The 21,896-nt window shown below is 45.9% G+C and overlaps 3 protein-coding genes across 3 annotated transcripts; 2 read left to right on the top strand and 1 right to left on the bottom strand.

Annotated features, from left to right (window-relative positions):
• Positions 1 to 840: 840 nt before the first annotated feature.
• LOC121343411 (serine/arginine repetitive matrix protein 3-like) lies at positions 841 to 7,876 on the bottom strand. The gene is made up of 3 exons (XM_041418606.1): positions 7,662 to 7,876; positions 6,654 to 7,530; positions 841 to 1,515 (listed from the first exon to the last, which is right to left on the bottom strand). The coding sequence occupies exons 1-2, from the start codon at positions 7,874 to 7,876 to the stop codon at positions 6,735 to 6,737; spliced, it is 1,011 nt and encodes a 336-aa protein (XP_041274540.1). The 3' UTR covers positions 841 to 1,515; positions 6,654 to 6,734.
• On the top strand, positions 7,178 to 13,978 carry HSP90AA1 (heat shock protein 90 alpha family class A member 1). The gene is made up of 11 exons (XM_041427734.1): positions 7,178 to 7,374; positions 8,561 to 8,719; positions 8,813 to 9,179; positions 9,648 to 9,781; positions 10,246 to 10,554; positions 11,129 to 11,294; positions 11,563 to 11,753; positions 11,875 to 12,022; positions 12,357 to 12,625; positions 12,745 to 13,078; positions 13,236 to 13,978. The coding sequence occupies exons 2-11, from the start codon at positions 8,561 to 8,563 to the stop codon at positions 13,343 to 13,345; spliced, it is 2,187 nt and encodes a 728-aa protein (XP_041283668.1). The 5' UTR covers positions 7,178 to 7,374; the 3' UTR covers positions 13,346 to 13,978.
• A 3,634-nt stretch (positions 13,979 to 17,612) lies between these two features.
• LOC121343353 lies at positions 17,613 to 21,500 on the top strand. Its single transcript, XM_041418472.1, has 5 exons — positions 17,613 to 17,676; positions 18,152 to 18,222; positions 18,865 to 18,918; positions 20,411 to 20,470; positions 20,682 to 21,500. Exons 1-5 carry the CDS (start codon positions 17,613 to 17,615, stop codon positions 21,159 to 21,161), a joined length of 729 nt encoding a protein of 242 aa, XP_041274406.1. The 3' UTR covers positions 21,162 to 21,500.
• The last annotated feature ends 396 nt before the right edge of the window (positions 21,501 to 21,896 follow it).

Raw genomic sequence — 21,896 nt, 5'->3', positions numbered from 1 at the left:
AAGGGTTCTTACACATCTTTTTCACAGAATTCCTTTCATACTGGTCACATCCAAGGTAATTTGGCTGTGTGATACCAGAGCTACTTTTGAGATGCAATTCACACTTATAGTAAATAACTAAAAGTCTGCCATGCAAATTCTTTCTAGAATCAGGTTTATCAAATTAGCACAAATTTAAGCAGTTGTTTGGCAAGATTCTTCAATTCTTTCCATTTCTGTGCCCTCTTTAAAGTAGAATGATTGAGGTTATTTCCTACTCAGTATCCTCAATAAAAATGTGTAATTGATTTTCTTTAACCTAGTTCACCCTGATTCCAGCTACCACTGCTTAGTAAACCTACTTTCTCAGCTCTTTACACAACTAAAATTCCATTCACAACTAAATCTGAAAGTGTGATCTCCACACCAGATTGCTCTCTCTTTCCCTGATTTCTAACACAAACCTGTCTAGGAAGGGTTTTTTCTCTTAGTTTCTAGGAAATGTGCTTATAAAGAAGGAGATGCTTTGGAAGTGCTCCCGAACTATGAAGGCCTCTCCAATAATTCTTCTTCCTTTTGCTGAAGTCACCAGAGCAATTTGATCCCAAAAATATCTTTACAGAAAATCTACCTAATGCCAAAATACATTATCTTTCTTAACTGCTTAAAACCCAGGACTAGAACTTACCTTCTGCGCCTCTGATTAAAATGAATTGAAAATTTATTTGCTACTATCAACTTTTCTTTCATGTCATAATCACCTAATTCAACTTTGAAAAGTCATCCGTCATCAGTAATTTGCAAAATCAATGCTATTGCATCAACAATGTCACTGAAGTACAGAACACATCTTTTGTGACATAATTACCAGTAGTATCCAACATTTAGAAGGTGGCTTGAAGGAGAGTTTTGTCTCCAAATCTACCAGGCACACAAAATAAGGTATGTAAGTGCTCCATACATGCCTACCCTTGATAGTAAATATGCAGCAGTGCTCAGCTGTTATAGGTACTAAACCCCCAACCCTTACTGTTATAATGAATTCTACTCCTAGAACTTGAGTATGTACAGAGGAAAAAGTGTCAGGTTTATTTCCATGCTCACTGATACTGGAGCTCTATTAAGTTATTTTTTTAACCATGTAATTTTACTATCACTATTGTTTTTAATATCTTCATGGGAAGTCTAGGGTTTTGTTTGTCTAGGGACTTATTAGTCAAACCTTCTGCTGTCTGGAAGGGCTTTTTCTCCAAGCTTCTTGTCCTTCTGAATTAGGATCTATTGAAACTTATGACTATGAATAGAACAAAGCTCTTAACTATGGATAATAAGTTACAGCTGCCACCATACCTCTTGTTCTCCCTCCAAAGTTAACAGTTTTATGTAACTGTTCCTGATTTAAGGGAGCTCTCATGGACATGACATTCCCCTGTCACTCTCCATGCCATGTAACTGTGTCCTGGTCTTTCGGTCCCATCCTAGACAGAGACTGCACACATTTCCACAAACAGGCACCACAGTCATCATAAAACGCTCCTGAAACAAAGAGCACAACCAGAGAGTGAAAGAAACACTTTTACCTTGGTGGAAGACAAAGTATCTTGTACAGCTCAGTTGGCACAGGTATGGTGCTTGATTTGTACCTATAATTTCAGCTAAGAAGTACAAAATGATGCATTTATTCTGGGAAAGTGTAAAACATTATATACGGTCTAAAACTATAAAGAAAATATATTTTATTCCAGTCATAAGGGAATGTTAAGATGAGGAAAAATTTAAAATATCAAATCTGAGTTTTTATAAGGTTAACCTATTAATTTAACACCACCAACAAACAAACACCACATAACGTACTTTATGATAAGACTGAACAATTATTCTGGGACCTTATTACTTTCCCATGAATCCAGGCCTTTCCATGCTCATTCTCTCATCTTTCCTATGCAGCTGAGCTTTACATATCTATACAAATATATTATATATGTTATATATATATAAAACATAATTGGCATTTGTTAGTAGTGGAACTGTCAACTTTTGCTCTAACAAATATATCCTTGTTCAACAGTAAGTCCCTTTAGAATTCCTTCTGAGAGAAATGACTGACAGTTTTCACAGTCCCTGACACATACTTCAAGAACCATAAACTTGCAGGAAAAAAGAACATGTACACACAGCCCATGGTCCATGCAATTATTGCTGCCACCTGCAGTTCTTCAGTACAACTACATTGTATGAGATCGATTTTGTTCTTTGCCTCTTAAGTAGCTTCTTCACCAGAAAAATATTTCTTCTAAGTGACTATCGATCCTATTTCTAGAACAAATCACCTTTTTTTGTGACCTACAGATCTTATGATCACTTTAGCTTCCAGCAAGCAATGAGAAAGCACAAAAGAACACAACCTGGGAAATAGCTTTAAGAAAACATGAAGCTTCGCTCAGACAGATATCCATTCCCAGCTTTACATTTCATTATGATAACACAGATTTTACATGCATAATTCCATGTGTTAAAGCAAACTAGACATCTATTACTACATCTTTATACTTACATCATTCTTCTGAAATCTAATGTTAAGCAGTTTCAGTTGGTGCTGTTTTGTTTTCCTTCAGTAAACCCTGAAGCACTGAGATAACATGGCAAAACTGACTCAGAACTCAAACAAAATTAATTTTAAAGCAATGCTATAAAAGCAGTAAGGCTACTACACCAAACAATCAGAAGTTAAGTTAAATGCTGGAATTCAAATTCTCTATGCAAACGTTTTTTAATTTCTTTGTGGCTTATAAAAAAACAAAAAAAAATATTCAGCAACACAGAAAAAAACCTTTGATTGAATTAAGAATAAACCCCAGTTTTCCTGTGTGTTATTTCAACACTTTGAACATTAAATACCTTCCTTTCAGCTTTTACTTTGTTCTTTTTAAATATTATAACTTTCACATAGCAAGGAGTCCTATGAAATTGTGTAACTAAAGATTCTATGAGGATGCAAATGTATACAGAGACCAAGCATGGGACTAATCCTTAGGAAACCAGGAAATGCACATCAGAGACTTTCTGGTAAGGAGTGTCCTGTTGGTGAGTCGGGCTGAGCTGTCCCAGCTGTGTCCCCTCACAGCTCCTTGTGCCCCCCAGCCTCCTTGATGGGGGTCAGTGTGAGGAGCAGAAAAGGCCTTGATGATGTCCAAACACTGCTCAGCAATAACATAAACATCTATGGGTTATCAACATTGTTTGCAGCACAAATTCAAAATATAACTCCATGCTGGCTGCTGTGAAGAAAATTAACTCCACCCCAACGAAAACCAGCACAATCTCTTGGTTGAAAAATGGATCTACCTTGCTCAGAATTTCCTCCAAAATTAACTCTGACACGAACCAAGTTAGAAACCAGTCCTTTTTTTTTTTCTTGCCGAAAAGTGAAGCAACACAAAACTGGGATCAGTTAAAACAGAGTAACCATAGGAACAAAATGTCTATATTTGCTGCGTAACAGAACATAACAGAACGAAAAGAACACAGGTTATTCACAAGTCATGAAGAAAATATGTGTTTTCCACAGGCACAGAGGAACTTGGATTAAGCAGAGCTGGGAAAACTTAGATGGTTTGGTATGAGATTACATTCTCCCAGTGCACTTGTCAAACAATTTTGACAAAAGAAATCAGTCTGCTTTTGAAAGCTGAATAACACAACCACAAAAGAGAAAACAGAATGATGTGACTGGAGATTAGACACTATAAAGGCATGTGATCCTGCAGACATATGCAAAACCTTCCATGTCTTCCCAAGCTTGAAATGACATATTCAGACATAAGTCTGAATCACTGGACTCACAATAATCGAGAGATTATAAAGGAAAATACTTTATTAAACATCTTGAATATTATTATAAAAGTGGCACCCTTAAAATTCTAGACACCTCAAAAGGAGAGCACACAAGCAAATTTAGTAGGATATTGCTGGATAAAATGCTTGGACTATATTTCCATATATTGCAATGCTTTAGCTGTTCTCTGAAGCACAGAAGTTACTTTGGTGCAAATACACGTTAGAAAGCATTCCGTCAATGGAATCTGAATGTAAGAGGGTTTCAGCCTAAAAGGCACACCCTGTAGTCTTTATACTATACCACAACTATTTTTTAATCTAAGAAAAAACATGAAAGTTGCATACTATGCCTGAGTGTAACTGTCAGACTTTATTAGGGCAGTGGTAAAGAGCCATTAGGCTGCTTTATGGAAGCAGACAGCCAAAGCAGCTGTCGGATCACTGGAATCAGTCACTGTGCAAAGAAAGGAACTCGGGAGAGCATTCTGGTGCACAGGCACTTCATACAGGCATACGTGTTTGAGAGAAAGTGAGAGAAATGCACTGAGAAGCACCCAAAATCCAACTTGAAGACAGTACAGAAAACAACCAGCCAAAGTAAGCACCAAGAAGGTGACCCAGACATAAGTGCAGAACTCTCAAGCCTGAGCGCTGGCTGAAATCCAACTTTTTCAGTGGCTTAGAATGGGGAGCAAATAACCTCACCCTTACAGTCTGATTTCTCCTGTGGGCTGAGCAGCAGCTCATTTACACACCCTTTTATGTTGTTGACACCACGATTAATTTTTCCACCTAATTAAATAACCTGCAGGATGGCCAATTGCTTGGGTCAGAGCTGGAGCACCAGGACTGAGAAGAGCAAAGTCCTTTAAGACATTGCACCAATGCATGTACTGATCCAGATACTGCAGAAACTGTAGCAAGACAAACAGTAATTTTAATTCTTTGGTGTTCCTACATGTTTTACATGTGTACTTGATGTATCTTCTTGTCAGAATACTGAAAACTCTGAAAAACAGAATGCTACAACAGTGGACCCCAATTCAATCAGATTTGCTTGTCTGGGTTAAAACTGCAGGCTAACCAATGCAAAGTATATGAAATACAGCATGAGGATTTTTGATTAAATGTGTTAATGGATCTAAGTATTGGAATATTAATTCATGCTACCAAGTCTATTTCAGTTGCTCAACTTGGAGAAGGGCAGGTTAGGCAACTTAAACTTCAATTCCTCAAAGTCAGACACATGTTAAACTGGATAGAAGTCTGGGGCACATCTAAGAGCCAAAAGAAAATGGAAAGAAGTTGCACCTGAGATGAGTTTTTGCAACCAAAATAACATTCTTTTTATTCCTCAAATGAATAGCCATTCTTTAGAGCAAGGAGATTTGTCTAAATTCATGCTTACATCAGTGCATAATTTTAACATGTAGCTTCTCTGGGTATTTATATCCTCAAAAATGGATCAGCTCCAAGAGGAAAGTTTTAGAAGTCTGGTCTGGAACACATGGGATGCAGATCATTCTCCTGAGATGTGGAAGATCTGCATTTAACTCCCTGCTCTCAATCAGGTCATTCAGGATATAAAAATACCCGCCTTGCTAAATGCTGCAATCACAGAGCTGCTTGGTATAATGAGACGTGTACATATCAAAGCCTTTATGCAGGATATGTAAATGTATGTACAAAGGTGGCTCTTGCGGTGCCCTTTGAACATCAACCGAGATTTTCCAGATGAACTGGCAAAGGCCATGCTGAGAACCCCAGCGGGTTTCAGGCTTTGGGCTGTTACAAACCCAACACCACGGTTGTCTACTATTAGCACTTAAATCCTTAAGTAACTGCATAGCTATGTAGGTCTGCTGAGCCGCTTGGCTTCGGTCCCACGGCTCTTTTTACCCTGTGCAAGCGCACAGACCGAGAGGCAGAATTTTGTTAACTCGCAGACTTATACCTGCTGCGTGAGAACCGGTGTTGCTTTCCCTGAGCAGGCGAAACGCGTTACCACAGCATCCCTAAGCTGTGATTCACCCGGCTACGCCCGGCAGCGCGGCCGGATCCTGCCCGGCGAGCAGGGCAGGGACAGCGGTGCCGCCCTCCCGCAGCCGCTCGTCCCGGCCGAGGGAAAGCAGCGGCTGCACTGCCGCACACCTCCACCTGTGCACACACAGAGCCGCACACCTCCACCTGTGCACACACAGAGCCGCACACACAGAGCCGCACACCTCCACCTGCACACACACAGAGCCGCACACCTCCACCTGTGCACACACAGAGCCGCACACCTCCACCTGTGCACACACAGAGCCGCACACCTCCAGAGCCGCACACATCCACAGCCGCACACCTCCACCCGCGCACACACAGAGCCGCACACCTTCCGGGACTCCTGCACCCCCGCACCTTAAATCCTTAAGTAACTTAAATCCTTGAGCTCGCACAACTGCACTTGCATACCTGAGCACCCCGCACACCTGCACAGCCGCAATCTGTCCGGCATGCTCCCGCACCTGCACCCCGCACTCTCCCATCCTCACACAGTGCTGCACCCCGCACACCTGAGCACCCTCACACAGTGCTGCATCCTGCACTCTCCCACCCTCACCCCGCGCACCTGAGCACCCTCACACACCCCGCACTCTCCCACACTCACACAGTGCTGCACCCCGCACACCTGAGCACCCCGCACTCTCCCACCCTCAGACACCTGCACCCCACACACCTGAGCACCCTCACACACCCACACCCTGCACTCTCCCACCCTCACACACCCGCACCTCACACACCTGAGCACCCTCACACACCTGCACCCCACACACCTGAACACCCTCACACACCTGCACCCCGCACCCCTGAGCACCCCCGCGCTCCCGCACAGCCGCACGCCGGCGCACCGGCCACACAGCAGAGACAGGGGTTCAGCAGGGGAACACAGAGAGGGTAACCGCAGCCCCACACTCCAGTCCGGGCCGTTCCCGGCAGGAGCTGGGGGGCACCCCGAGTTTTCCAAGCCCTTCCCGACCGCTCAGCGGGGTGGGGGGGAAGAGACCCCGGCCCCGCCCCCTTCTAGGACGTTCGGAGCGGGGCTCGGCAGCGAGTGACGTCATCCGGCACTCGCGCAACGGCCTCGGGCTCCGCCCCTTCAGCACCGCCTCGCGCGACTCCTGCGCATGCGCCCACCTCCTTCTTGCTTCCCCCTCCCCCCGGATTCCCGGCCGAGCCAATCGCTGGGGGCTCAGAGGGGCGGGGCGCGGGGAGCGCGCGCGCTCGCGCCCATTCAGCCGCCGGCCCCGCGGCCCCTGTCGCGGACGGCTGCGATTGGCTGCTAGCGGCACGGCCCCGCCCCTCGGCCGGTGTGTTCCGCCCCCGCCTCGCGGCCCCCTCCCCGCGCCCCCCCGCGCCGGCGGTGAAGGTTCCCGATGGTTCTGGAAGGAGGCGGATCCCGCCGTATATAAATCGGGCGGGCTGTGGGGAGCGCGCACTAGAGAGCCTACAGCGGAGCGTGCGGGCTGTGTCAGAGCGGCAGTGAGGAGAGCAGCGCCCCATCCCCCTGCCAAGGTGAGCGGTGGGGGCAGCAGCCGGCGGTGGATCGGCGCAGGGAGTGTTTTCTGACCGAGCCCCGGGGCGCGGGGCTCGCGTTCGGAGTTGGTGGGGAGTGGGGGTGGGGTGTGCTCTAGGAGCCGCGTGGCGCAGGTCCTGCTTTTCTCTGTGGTTCTTTAGATCCTGGAAAAGGTGATTTGGGCTTACAGTTTGAGTGTGGCTGAAAAGGAGATTGGGAGTGATGATTCCGAACCCAGCTTATTAAATTTGCGTTCTGGTAGGAATGGCGGCGGAGGTGGGGAAACCGAGCAGCTCCTTGGGGGGTTCCGGTATGGCAGCGGAGCGGGGGCCGCAGAGGGCGGTCAGGGAATGCTGTTCGTGTCCCGGGCTGCAGCTGCAGCGCCCCCTCCGCCTCGCAGCGTGCGCGGGAGGGCTGTGGGGGGCTGAGCCGAGCACGCTTCGGTGCGGAGGTGCCGGGTGGCCGGAGAGATTCGCTCGCAATGAATGGGCCCCCAGCCATGAGAGTGCAAGATGGGGGGGGGGTAGCGCCGGATCGGGAACGGGCGCCGCCAGGGGGCGCTGCGGCGCGCTCGGGGCGCGGTCCCGGCGGCGCGCGGTGCCCTTGGCGGGCCCGGCTGGAGCGGGGCCGGGACACAGACCTCGGGAGAATGAACTCCGCCGCCGCTGGGGTTTGGCTCCCGCAAGGGGGGCAGAGGGGCGGCTGTGCCCGGTGAAGGACGAGGATTTATTAACGCAGTTTGTCCGGAGAAGCTGAGCAGTGTCGGTGTCTATATCGCAGGGTGGGCATAGCTGTGTATGCAGAGGAATAGGGGGATGCGGCTAAGAGAGAAATAGTCCAAATAAAGATTTTGGGTGTTGCTATGAAACAGGAAAATCAAAGTCGTATGTGAATCCCTAAATTAAGGGAACAGTTTTGTCTTACCCTAGGTGCTGCAGGGTAAAACGAGTGTAAAGCAAGCCTGTAGTAAAAGTCTTGTCATCTATTTTCTGCATTCCTTAAAACTTCTGAATGGTTACTGCCTGTAAATCAGATCTGGGAAGGGCTTTTTTGTATTTGTTTCTCTGGTGCTGAAACTACGCAGTTAAAAAACTTGATCTCAGAATGCCATTGTCACTGCCTGTAAGAGGATAGTTAAGTAAGCTGTTCCGGATGGAATTTCAACTCCTGCCTCTCCTTTCACAGATGCCGGAAGCTGTGCAAACTCAGGACCAACCAATGGAGGAGGAGGTGGAGACCTTTGCCTTTCAGGCTGAGATTGCTCAGTTGATGTCTCTGATCATCAACACTTTCTACTCCAACAAGGAAATCTTCCTCCGTGAGCTGATCTCCAATTCCTCAGATGTAAGTACCAAAAATATTCTGGTGAATTCTAACACTTACTGCAATTCTCTAGGATTAGTCAGGGAATGTTAAAGCATGTTTCTTGTCTTACAGGCTCTGGATAAGATAAGGTATGAAAGCTTGACTGACCCAAGCAAGCTGGATTCTGGGAAAGAGCTGAAAATTAACCTGATTCCAAACAAGCATGATCGCACTCTAACCATTGTGGATACTGGCATTGGGATGACCAAAGCTGACCTGGTCAACAACCTCGGTACCATTGCCAAGTCTGGCACCAAGGCTTTCATGGAAGCCCTGCAGGCAGGGGCCGATATCTCCATGATTGGTCAGTTCGGTGTTGGCTTCTACTCCGCCTACCTGGTTGCTGAAAAGGTGACAGTGATCACCAAGCACAACGACGATGAGCAGTACGCTTGGGAGTCCTCAGCTGGAGGGTCCTTCACTGTCAGACTGGATAATGGTGAGTGTTGCAGTGTTCATCTTTTAAAGATGTTTGGCAATGGTGCATAGTCTGCCTTGGAAAAGACACGAGATAAAAGGAATTAGTACAAGTAATGTGCCACATCAGGCATAGGTACATCCAGGTCATATCTTGTAATTTCTGTTGGCGTAATTTGATACGTAGGCAATGCCCAGGTAAATGGTGCATTAAGTTTTCAAAGTTCACACACAGAAAAGTTTTTGTAAGGCCTCAACAACTTTGTATGCAGAGTCTTTAAAGGCTCTGAACAGAGTAGTAGACATGTTCTGAAGCTTGTTTGAAATAAATACAGTAAACTTGAGAAAGCATAACCTAGGGTGTTTATATATACATAGGCTTAATTTTGCTAAGGTGAAAAAATGGCTGGTAGAGCAGTGTGGCTCTTCAAGAGTTAATGATTAAATCTGCTCTGCTACAGCAAAGTAAAACATGTAAACTCCATTCCAGGTGAACCTCTGGGCCGTGGAACAAAAGTCATCCTGCATCTTAAAGAGGATCAAACCGAGTACCTGGAAGAGCGGCGCATCAAGGAAATCGTGAAGAAGCACTCCCAGTTCATTGGCTACCCCATTACACTCTTTGTATGTACCTCACTTGGAGTGCTAAATCAGAATTGTCACTTTAGCAAGTGGGAGTTCACGTGAGGAGCAGTCAGTCTTTGTTTGGTTAGTTTAGTTAGCATCTCTTAGATGCTACATAGAGGAAGCTGTGGGGAAATGTTGTTCTGTTACTTAATGTTGTGTTTCACAGGGCTGTGTTAAAAACACCAACATTTTCTAAGCCAGCAGTATCCAAACAGTTACTCCAGGTGTGTTGCTAGGAGTCACTCAGTGTAATGAAACTGAGCAGTAAGAACTTGGCTCACAGCACGTGGAAACACCACCACTTGAGTCAGCACCCAGAGCGAGAGTCCTTGGAGTGTAGGAGGGAGAGCTTGACACCATGTTCTTGGAGTTTTCTGGCTTTGTGAGGCAAGGGGTACTTCAGAACTGTTAGTTACTACAGTTACAGCTTTTGCAGTTCAAGTACTGATGCTGTTTTGTAGGTGGAGAAGGAGCGTGATAAGGAGGTGAGTGATGATGAGGCTGAGGAAAAGGAAGAGGAAAAAGAAGAGAAGGAGGAAAAGACAGAAGATAAACCAGAGATTGAGGATGTTGGCTCTGATGAAGAAGAGGAGAAGAAGGATGGAGATAAGAAGAAAAAGAAGAAGATTAAGGAGAAGTACATTGATCACGAAGAGCTCAACAAGACCAAGCCCATTTGGACCAGGAATCCCGATGACATAACCAATGAGGAATATGGAGAATTCTACAAGAGTCTGACTAATGACTGGGAAGACCACCTGGCTGTCAAAGTAAGTTTTTCTCTGGAGACACAGCTACAGTTGCTGTATCTGTAGATATAGATATATATAATATATATAAATTATAACATAGAGCACTGCAGCTGGAAGGTTGCTTAACATGCTGCTAAACTGATCCATTGTGCATTTGGTGTTCACAGTCTGGATTGAGCCTGCAGTCAGGAAGTGCAGGTGCCTTCCCATTTGAATAGTTTAGTCACCGTGTCTAACTGAACTTGAAACTAGGTTAGATATAAATATAAAAACTGATTAGGTTTGTAATTTATCATCGAAAAGGTTTTGTGCCTTTGTTTGATGATGGGAAGTGCTATAAGAACACATTTGCTTTCTAGTTCTCAGCATACTGTGTAAGGAGCTTGAATGTGTTCTGAATTGGTCTGCAGACCTCACAACAACACTAATTCAGAGTGTCTGCCTGAAAAGTGCTTGTTCCTCACCAGTCTCAGCTGCTCTGTAATGTGATCTCCCATGGGTTGCAGTTTGTGTTCTGCGTTTGAGGAGCTGTTAAGTGGTTATCACTGGAACCAGACAAACTGACTAAAACAAACGTCTTGTTTTCTCACAGCACTTCTCTGTGGAAGGGCAGCTGGAATTCAGAGCTCTCCTGTTTGTCCCACGGCGTGCACCCTTTGATCTGTTTGAAAACAGGAAGAAGAAGAACAATATCAAACTGTATGTGCGCAGAGTTTTCATCATGGACAACTGTGAGGAACTGATCCCTGAATATCTGAGTGAGTATAATTCTGTGCTAAGTGTTTCCTGAAGAGTTAGAAGGACTGCTTAGCTATTCTGTAGTTTCCTTTTGTATGTAAAGAAATTTGGGAGGCAGAAGATAGCAGTTCTGAACAGCTGTTAAGCAGTTAAAAGTGTTGCTTAGTTCATGTTTCTTGGAGTTCTGTAGAAACAAAGTGATAGTTTGTAATGGGCAGGGGCACATGTAGATAGAGTGGCTGGTAATATTTGTTTGAGACTAACAAAGGTAATTCTGTTGTATTGCAGATTTCATGAGAGGTGTGGTAGACTCTGAGGACTTACCTCTGAATATTTCTCGTGAAATGCTGCAACAAAGCAAGATCCTGAAAGTGATCCGGAAGAACTTGGTGAAGAAGTGTTTGGAACTTTTCACTGAGCTGGCTGAAGACAAGGAGAACTACAAGAAGTTCTATGAGCAGTTCTCCAAGAACATCAAGGTTTGTAGCCTTTCTGCTGAACAGTGCTGATACTTGCAGTTGTACCTGAGCTACTAAACTACCACAGCTGAGTATTTCCCTGAAGGAATCTCTTAGTGATTTTTCTTACTGCTTTTTGTAGCTTGGCATCCACGAGGACTCGCAGAACCGCAAGAAGCTCTCAGAGTTGCTGAGGTACTACACATCTGCCTCTGGTGATGAGATGGTTTCTCTGAAGGATTACTGCACTCGGATGAAGGAAAACCAGAAACATGTCTACTACATTACTGGTGAGTTGGGACCTGAAATGGTCAGAAAGACCAACACCCATGTGTAGGTTTACCTTGCTGTTACAGGGTTCCCAGTTCCCTTGCTTGGCAGGAATGGGAAGTGTTTTTTACTTGGGTTTCCAGGAAATAGAAATTGGCAGTTAGGAGTATTTCCAAGGCAGTTAAGAGTATTAAATGCTGGAGTGTCAGTTTAAACAGCTTGAGTGCCCTTGGGGCTGTTGGTGCCCTTTCTTTTCCTGTGGTTGGGACGTGGCACAGGTGTTGTACAGGCTCTGCAGAAGCTGAACAAGCTGCTGTTAGTGCTGAGGTTCATCTCTGGTGGTGTTTGTTGCAGGTGAAACAAAGGATCAGGTGGCCAACTCCGCTTTTGTGGAGCGTCTCCGCAAACACGGGCTGGAAGTGATCTACATGATTGAGCCCATCGATGAGTACTGTGTGCAGCAGCTGAAGGAATTCGAAGGCAAGACCCTGGTTTCTGTAACAAAAGAGGGTCTGGAGCTTCCAGAGGATGAGGAAGAGAAAAAGAAACAGGAGGAGAAGAAAGCAAAGTTTGAAAATCTTTGCAAGATAATGAAAGATATCCTTGAAAAGAAAGTAGAAAAGGTAAAAGTAGTGCTTGGTTTACCTGTGTGTAAAAGTCAGTCTAAAATGAATTTAGGGTAAGTCAGTAGTACTTGTTGAAATGCTTAAATTGCAAACTTGGCTTTGTATTCCCTCTGCAGGTTGTTGTGTCCAATCGTTTAGTTACTTCTCCATGCTGCATTGTAACAAGTACGTACGGCTGGACTGCCAACATGGAGAGGATCATGAAAGCTCAGGCATTAAGAGACAACTCCACAATGGGATACATGGCAGCAAAGAAACACCTGGAGATTAATCCTGATCATTCCATCATCGAAACACTGAGGCAGAAAGCAGAGGCTGATAAGAATGACAAGTCTGTGAAGGATCTTGTCATCTTGCTGTATGAGACAGCACTCCTGTCCTCTGGCTTCAGCTTAGAAGACCCTCAGACACATGCCAACCGCATTTACAGAATGATCAAACTTGGGCTGGGTAAGTTGCTGAACCTGTCCTGCTCCCGTGCACTTGCAGTGTATTGTCTTGGTCCTGCCTGGTAGTGTGGAAAACGAACCCTCAGGTGGCTGGGGTACTGTGGGGATGAAAGCTTTGGGTTGTCTGCCAGCATTAATGGCTGTGTGTTCCTGCACAGGCATCGATGAAGATGACACTGCTGCAGAAGAAGCCAGTCCAGCAGTCACTGAGGAGATGCCGCCTCTTGAAGGAGACGATGACACATCACGCATGGAGGAGGTGGATTAAGCGAGTTCACCGGAACTCATGAATGTTTCCTTGGCTAATATGAATAAGTTATATTTTGTATATTATGAATGTTACCTGCCAAAAAAAATCTTTGACACTTTGTCTGCATTCCCTCTTTATATTTATTTTCGAAGATGTTATACCTTTATTTTTGTTACATTGCTTTTTCAGCTGATGTGAGATAAAAAGGCCATTGAGGGAATATTTTCTTTAACACTGTACAACCCTAAACAGGCAAGTAAGGAGTAGTTATTTTTGTCTGTATTAGCTGGTTGCAGGTGGCAGGGTTTTTGACTTATTCTTAATTGCCAGAAATGTGGAAAGAAGTAACGAAGATAGGAAGACATCAGGGTGTTCAAGTTTGTTTAGTGTTACACAGCTCTTCAGTTCTTCAGTGTCTAACATACAGTACCTAGTAACTAGGTATCTAGGAGAGCTGAATCTCTTGGGGAAGCTTTAATCCTTCTGCTCCTAACAAGGTCTTGATGTTTAAAGTTGTTTTTTATACTGTTCAAGGATTCTGGATTGCACTCTACCATAGAATAGAATCCACTGTAAATCTCTATTGTGACTTAGGCAACTCTGCATGTACAGTTCAAACCTAGAACTGTAAGAATAAAAGTGTTAAGAATTGAGCTGTGTCACTGACTTGTCTGTTTGTTCACTCTGAAACAAAACTGCTCCTCTGCATGTACAGTTCAAACCTAGAACTGTAAGAATAAAAGTGTTAAGAATTGAGCTGTGTCACTGACTTGTCTGTTCACACTGAAACAAAATTGCTATGCCCATGCCCACATGAGTTGCTGCTCTGAATCCTGAGCTCCAGCTGCTGCCCTGCTTGATGTGTAGTGGTATAGGGTGTGCTTGGTGATCCCACTACACAACCAGTGCCACAGCAGAGCAGGAAGGGTCTCTGGAAAAGTGGTGTGCTCCAAGTTGGGGTATCATTCATGTGGATGGCTCAGCAATTGCGGTGAAGTCTGGGTGAATGGAACTGCAGCCCTGTTCCATGGTGCTGCTGGGAGGTAATCAAGAACTTTACCTGGGCAGTTGCCAGTAGCACGTCACACAGTCTGCCAGGGAACTAGGTGGCTGCGCTGCATTCTGCACTTCTTGGCATTTGTCTTGGAGTAGCAAAGAGGAAATCAAATGCTTTTTAAGTAGCTCCACTCAGCAGTTTGGCCTTGGTGCCTGTTGGGTGCCCTTTTGCTTCAGGCAGATTGTATTTGGTACAACGTCTCAAAATTCAATTAACCGATTTGGGACGGGGGTGGGTTTAAGGGGTGGATTCTGACCAGCTTGCCCTGCAGGTTTTCTGTCTGTTCTGCTCCATGATGCAGGAATTCCCAGTATAAAATAATTCACATATATATTACAATGGTGTGTTGGTGTTCTTTCTGTAGTAAGGTGAGAAGATGGAGTTTCTGGTGCTAACTGTATTTCACCTAAACTCGGTTTCATGCAAACCAAAACAGCTTGCACAAGTTGTGGTTTGTAAGGAGATGTTTATGTCAAAGCAGCACTTAGGGCAGGGAGAGCCCAACCCCTGTTTTGTGGATACCCTGCAAGCTGAGGAATTCACGCTGGTGTTCCTACATGTCAGTTCAATAGACTGAGGTGATCACATAGCTCCAAATCTGAATTCTGTATCAAAGATGAGAAACAAGAAGATGGATATGAAAATCAGCTGCTTCAGTGCTGCTTACACAGCTGCTGAAGGCTGAACGGGTGTAACAAGTGGGGCGTTTGTCTTCCACACGTCCCATTCTGTACCATGACATGAAATGTCCAGAATCATTTCCCATTATGGGTGCCTCATAAAAGTGCAGACTGGTGCCTTCATGTCAGTGAAGGCAGCACTGTTGAAGCAAGGACATCATTTCCTTGGCCAGTGGGGCGGGAGCTGTGGTTCCCCCAAGCCCTGCCTGGGGACTGTGTGAGATGTGCTTTGATCTCAAGCAGGAGCTGTTAGCTCAGCCTGGGTGAGATGTCCCGGTGTTCCATCACCCCTCGCAGTGATGGATGTGCTGCTGTTATAGCAAACATGGCGTCAAGCCAGATGCAGAAAGGGAGTTACAGTTCCCTAGGTGTGCACCACTATTGACTTCCAGTTTGCTGTGTGGGGGATAGAAGCAATGATCAGCAGGAAAAGGCTTCCTTCTGTGATGTTCAGTCTTGGAGGTTATCAGAAGAGCAGCATTCAGCAAGATTTAGTTATTGCTTCAAGACCTCAGTATCAAAAAACAGGATTCAACAGTATTGTATCAAAACTAAGGGAGACTCTAAGGTATGAGTGACTTGTGACTAAAATCTATTCTACCAGATCTTCCATAATGTTTAAAAAAATGGTGAAAATCTCTTCCAGTTAGTAACACTGGGATTTAAAATTTACAGTGATAATGCTAAAGATTTTTCCACTTGGTCAGTGATGATACAAGTCTTAACCTCTCTTGAAAACTAATTTAGGAGAATCATTCAGGTGAAACTTGCATGTTATCTCCAGTATTTCTTCCCCTAGAATGCGTTGGATGTCTTTGAATAATTCCCTGCATTACGCTGAGCAGCCAGACCATGAGAAACCTGGACTCAAGGGAAATCAGAGCTTGCTGGGGCTGGCACAAGTTCTGTGCAGGGCCAAGAGTGAGGCCGAGTGGAGGCAGAGGAGGAGAGGCAGAGCACTGAGCAGTGGGAAATGATCCCTGGAGTGAGCGTTGCTGCACCTCTGGGATCCTCAGCCCACCTCCTCGTCCCCACTGCAGCCACAGGGCTGGGCGGTGGCATCACCTGTGTGCCCTGGGAGGGGGACACCTGAGATCTCCCCTGGGATGTGCTGTGTGGCTGTACCTGCTGCCTGGCCCTGCCCAGGTGTGCTGGGGGCCTCGGGCTGTGCTCTCCCTTGCAGCCACCGTTCATCTGCAGCCCAAGCCCAAGAGCCTGGGCCTTGCTGCTAACAGCTGCTGCCTGTAAAGAGCCCGTAGCTAATTTTGGGCAGCCTTTTGTGGGAGTAACGACTCCCAGCCCTGTATTTGGGTGAAGCATGATGGTCATTTGTGCTCATTGTGCTCAGCTGGTGCTGCAGGCACTAACACAACCTCCTTAGCTCCCACTTCAGCGGTGGGAGGTGCTGTGGGGTGGTGAGTGAGATTCTTGGTTGCTGTGTTTTGAAAATGGTTGGAGATTCTGAGGAGAAGGAGTAATCATCAGATGGTTTTAGTCTGGGCAGAGAAGGTAAGGAGATGAAAAGGCAGGTGTCAGGGGGAAAAGAGCTGTAAGCAGCAGGGTCTAGCTCAGCTGGAGGCAGAAATGGGGTGAAGGCTTGTGAGCTGCTCCTGGTACAGCTGCTGTCACTGTCACCCCCACTGGGACTTGTTCCTGGTGCCTTTTCACAGCAACAACCCACTGCTGGCTTTAGAGTGAGATGTTTTGCTGAGGTTCTTATACAGTAGTACCTTCTGCACTGCGCAGAAAGATGCAAGAAAGCCAGATAGGAAAGAGATAATGCAAGAAAAGGAATTTGATTTGGAAAAAAACATAGTTCCTCATTTCCTATAAAAAGAAAAGAAATCTAGATATGGCTTTTAAAGGGTCAAATCAGATCTGCTTCTTTGTGAACAACAAACCTGATGCCTAGCTCTAGTACAAACAGCACCTGCAGTTCATACTAGACCTTAACAGTAAAAATACTGTTCCTGGTATTTAAAAACAGTAAAATTGCTGTACTGGATTGTAAGTGATTAAGAAGATGCTCAGAAAACTTTGTGTGTCCAGCTACAACTGTCCCTCTGCTGCAGGGGAGATCCAGCAGATCACAGGAAGAAACATCTTTGGTCCCCGGCTGCCTCTGAAGAGGGGGCTCCCCTTGGCTGTTGGCTCTTCTGTCGGCCTGAGGGTTGGGTGAAGGAAACGGGGCTCCAGAAAATAAACTGGTGAGAGCAGAGGGGAAGAGTCACGTCCCTGGGCACCAGGCCTTGCAAACTTATATATATATAATATACGTGTGTGTGTTTTATATGCAGATGGGCAATGCAGTGACTAAAGGAGCGCAGGCCCCACAGGGTCAGCGCCGCTGCAGAGCAGCCTGGAGCCTTGCAGTGGCACAAAGGATTTTCTTTCACGGGAGGGTTTCACTCTCGAGTTTTCTTGCTGAATTCCCCGTGTTGGGAAGCAGCAGCTCTCCAGGTGGGGGAGGTTGAGCAGGGCCTGTGTGAGGGTGGAGGCGGCGGGCCCAGCCCATAAAGCCGGGCAGGCGGGAGGCGCTGGGGCAGCGATGGCCTCGGCTGGGAAGAGGCAGCAGCGCAGGAAGAGGCGGGAGGCTGGGCCGGCCATGGAGGGTACGGCAGGGAGGGAGCCCCTGTGACAGAGCCCTGAAGGGGGGGAAGGGGATGTGTGAGTGCACAGGGACTGAATTTTGGGAATGGGGAACTGGAACAGGGGGCTGGCTTATGGCACAGCTTTGCATTTATCCCCCTCTAGTCTGGTTGGGTGTCTTCAGCACAAATACCTCTTTAAGGATTCAGAAAGCTTGCACTGCCTAAAGGAAAAGTGGAAAAAACCCTCAATGGTGTGGTATAAGCTCCATTAAAAAAGTTATATTTTCCTCATTCTGTATGAAGGACCAATGAATGAAGTCTTGTTATGGTAGAAAACAGTGGCTGCTTCTTACTTATTTTTAAACAGAAGCTGCCTTTGATTGACTATGTGAAGGACTGATCAACTTTTCTAGCATAAAGGGAGCAGCCATGTCTGGGCATTTTATGTCAGAGAAGGTTGTCTCTAATGTGCTCTCCTACCCTGTACCTGTTTCAGTAGATACTCAGGAAAAGGAAGAGTCTGTTAAAAGCCCAGACTGCGTGGAAAGACTGGCACAAAAATACATGGTAACTTTTTTAATTGCTACTTATCTACCTGCCTATTAAAATACAATTCAGAAAGTGTTTGTTGGCCTGATGGTGCAGCTGCCTTGGCTGGAAAAGATTGCATGAAGAACAGGTGTGGATGAATTAATTTAAATGGGAGGGATGGAGGTAACTCCTCCACTTGTGTGCTACCCTCTGGGGACAAGGGGAGCTGTTTGTTTGTACGGTCTCTTTCTAAGCAAGAGCTTTAGAAAAGATGAGGGTGTTTTAAGTCATTCATCTGCAGTTACATTTCTGAGCTGTAGGGTTACCAAATGCAAAGAAACAAACAGAACCACAGTGCAAACTAAAAAATGTTTTGTGAAGTCACTCACAAGCCTGGAATAGCCATTGTTAGCAAGTGTGAGGCATGTTCAGGACTGCTTCTCTTTGTGGTTTTGGGGGTGAGGAGTGATGAGAGAGGCTTCTATTTTCCTTTATGTCTCACTTGCACAACGCAACCAGCACCACAGCTGTGGGATATTTGGGAAGATGAGCTGGCTTCAGATGGGGAAGCTTTAGAGAAACTCAGCACCTGCAGCTGGTACTACAACTCAAGCTTCAGCCTGAAGCTGCAGTAACTTCTACTTTGAGTGGATTTTCTTTTTTTTCCCTCCTCTGCAGCAGAAGTGCACAGTGGAGTCAAGCACAGAGTCTGAGTCTGAATCCAGGGCAGAGGTAAGGACTGACTCTGAGGTGTTCTGATGGTGATGTGATTCCCTGATGTGTATCCAACTCTTCCTTCAGCCTCAGTAGGGAGCACCCAAGGCATGTTGTGGGGTTGTTGATTTTGTGACTGCAAAAAACCCAAAACAACCCCAAAGCCAATACTCCCCTTTCTATTGGGCTCTTTCTTACAGCTGTTATTAACTTTAGAAAAGTTGATTCTAGGGAGGTGAGGCAGGAAAGAGACACTGTTTTAGGCAGACAAATGCTGACTTGAGACGTTCCTGGTGTTTAAGTTTCAGCAGCTCTGGTCCAGTGAGATTTCTACAGCTCTGGGTGGAGAACCTCTACCTTCTGACTGTCCCTTTTGGAGGAGATCAAGAGCAGCTCTGTTGCTGTGGCAGTTAGTTACGGATATTGGTAAATTGTTGAACATTGTTCTGTCAAACCAGTGTGTTTAGTGCTGATGAATAACGACCTGATGCTCAAGTGGAGAACAAAATAATTTGTGGGTAAAACTCTTTGGCTTTGATGCTCACTGTTGGTCCATGCTTTGGGAGTTCTCCAAGTTGCCTGCCACCACTTCACCTTCCAGAAAGGAAGGGCAAGGCTGGAGCTATCTGTTTTCCTGTGAGAAACCAGGCTGGAAGTCCAGCTGTGTGATGGCTGGGCAGGGTGGAAGAGGAGCTCACACAGGTCCCAGCCTGAACAAAGAGCTGGCTGTTCTCACCAAGGGTGCTGAGGCAGGTGCCAGGACTGGGAGATTTCTGTGTTCTTTGGAGAAGCAGAAGGGCTTTGTGGGGGTGTCTCTGTCCTTGAAGCAGCACAAGAACACATGGTCACAAATGGGCTTGGACTTCAGCTCCTCTGATAAAAGTCTTTGGTTTCCTGTTGAGCCCAGATTCTTGAACCTTGCTTTGTCTCAGCTGTGCTCAGTTCTCCACCATCCCACTGGAAAAAGCACTGAGTGGCAGGGTGTTCTCTGAGCACCTGTGGTGGATCCTTTTCAAGAAGAACTTTCCCACTTTCCTTGCTGTTAACTTATTTTCCTTTGTTAGACTTGGTACCTGGGGTTTGCTCTCTAAAGGGAGTCTCCCTAAGTGGCTTTTTTTTTTCCTTAGGCCCAGACTCTAAGCACTATTTCAGGATTTCAAATCATCCCCATGTGAAAGAACAAAAAGGGACCTGAGTGGGAAGGAAGGTCTCTAAACTGTATCCTGACTACTATTATTTAAGTGCTGGTTTGGTTTATTTTTTCTGGTGGCATGTAATTACTAATTTTTCTCTTTAATGCAATGCTTTAAGTGCACTAAGACTTACCCTAACTCTATTTTAGGCTAACTTTACCAAACCTTTAAAAGTTAGACTGAGACACACTTTTTATTGTCTTTTAGCAAAGTGACAATCTGGCTTCCTCTTCTCTAGGATTTCCACCTTCTCTGTTTTTCATTTGATAACTTATGGGAAAGTGCCTTATAAACCTATGTTAACTTCTCTTAAATAGGTTGTGCCTAGCCCACTTGCTGGAGGACCCAAGAAAGCAAAGGAATCCAGGGGACTACAAGTAGGTTTTGGGTATTATACAGTTCTTGGTGTAGCATCCAAAAACTAAAACAGAGGTAGGTGTGTGTGGATAAACAGAAAAGCTTCCACAGTAAGTCTGTGACTTAGGTTGAAAGGGATTTTGAAGTCCATTGTATGTTGCATCTTGTTCGGTTTGGTTTTCTTTTTAAGGACAAATAATCATCCACCGTGTTTAGGGATGTTTATTTTAGTTTGTAGATCCTTATGATGGTGATTCAGAAGATGCATCTGTTCACACTGACTGTGGTATGAAAGATGCACCATGGAGAAACAGTGCCTCAAAAGCAGTGCCTTTGGAAGATGCTGATACTTCAGAAGATGAAGAATCCTTCCCTAATCCTCCAAATGTCAGTGAAATTCAGGCAGTAAATGACTGCAGAGCAGCCCTGGAGCTTCCTGGCCAGGAGCAGGATCTGTTGCAGACACCTCCGGGCACAGAAGCGTTTCCCCCCGCGGGGCTGACACCTGACCACTCCTCACCGAGGGCTGTTAACCCTTCAGTCTCCGCGGATCTCCCTGCAATCCCGGCTGGCACTGCTCCACAGCCCCTGCTCGCAGCTCACTGTGATGGCACAACGGCCGAGCAGCCCATAATTAAAAGAAAACAAGGGATTCCTGCTCCAGAGGGTGCTAGTGAAAAACCAAAGAGAAAGAAATTCTGTACAACTTAATCTAAGGGATGAATAAATCATTGGACAGACTGTTCTGAAGGATCATTCGGGTAGAGGTTTCTTTTGCAGAGTGTACCTGAACTAACCAGGCTGCCTCAAGCCTGTTACAAATGCACTGCACTGTACAGTAAGCTCTGAGATCCACCTGAAAAACTGAATCAAACAAGTCGTGTGGCAATTCCAGTGAAAACGAGCAAAGGTATATCCACAGCACGACAGACAAGCTTGGTGCCCAGGTCCTCTGGAAGCAGCAGCCCCAGCTCCTGTGCGCAGTACCCGGAGGCAGCTGCTCAGTTTCAGTGCAATTTCACCAACACTGACAAAGGTTTGTCAGCAGGGAAAGAAGAATGACCCTTGGCTGCAATTATCTTCCAACAGCTACGGTTTGTCTGGCACCTGCTTCACTCATGTTTGGCTCCTGCTGTGTCTGACCCCCCTCGGAGTGGTGAATGATACAGGTTTGACTGCCAGCAGCTGAACTGCATCACGCTGAACTGACTGCAACTACTGGCAATCCAGCATTCATTTTCTCCTTCAAAGGGGGGAGAAATTGTCTAGTTGCTATTAACGCAGCTGCTCCTTCCTTGTTTGACCAATGTTTTGGGCAGTTTCTGTGTAGCTGCCAGAATAGTGTTTACAATGTGATGTGGAACACATGAGCTCAGAGCTGCTTAGTGAAAGCAATCATTCAGGAGCTGCAGGAATGGTGCCCACAGATGGGAGGCCAGTTAGGGA

This window comes from Onychostruthus taczanowskii, unplaced genomic scaffold, assembly GCF_017590055.1.
Source record: "Onychostruthus taczanowskii isolate IOZ18803 unplaced genomic scaffold, ASM1759005v1 scaffold1, whole genome shotgun sequence".
In the NCBI taxonomy this organism is placed as follows: domain Eukaryota; kingdom Metazoa; phylum Chordata; class Aves; order Passeriformes; family Passeridae; genus Onychostruthus; species Onychostruthus taczanowskii.
Note: the sequence above shows the minus strand (reverse complement) of the source record. Positions and strands in the feature narration are given on the sequence as shown.

Coding starts and splice junctions, on each gene's coding strand:
- LOC121343411 (XM_041418606.1), bottom strand. CDS start 7,876: ATGGCTGGGGGCCCATTCATTGCGAGCGAATCTCTCCGGCCACCCGGC. Junction 7,531..7,661: donor ACCCCCCAAGGAGCTGCTCG/GTTTCCCCACCT, acceptor CAGGATCTAAAG/AACCACAGAGAAAAGCAGGA.
- HSP90AA1 (XM_041427734.1), top strand. CDS start 8,561: ATGCCGGAAGCTGTGCAAACTCAGGACCAACCAATGGAGGAGGAGGTG. Junction 12,023..12,356: donor ACATGTCTACTACATTACTG/GTGAGTTGGGAC, acceptor TGTTTGTTGCAG/GTGAAACAAAGGATCAGGTG. Junction 13,079..13,235: donor AATGATCAAACTTGGGCTGG/GTAAGTTGCTGA, acceptor GTTCCTGCACAG/GCATCGATGAAGATGACACT.
- LOC121343353 (XM_041418472.1), top strand. CDS start 17,613: ATGGCCTCGGCTGGGAAGAGGCAGCAGCGCAGGAAGAGGCGGGAGGCT. Junction 18,223..18,864: donor GACTGGCACAAAAATACATG/GTAACTTTTTTA, acceptor CCTCCTCTGCAG/CAGAAGTGCACAGTGGAGTC. Junction 18,919..20,410: donor AGTCTGAATCCAGGGCAGAG/GTAAGGACTGAC, acceptor TCTCTTAAATAG/GTTGTGCCTAGCCCACTTGC.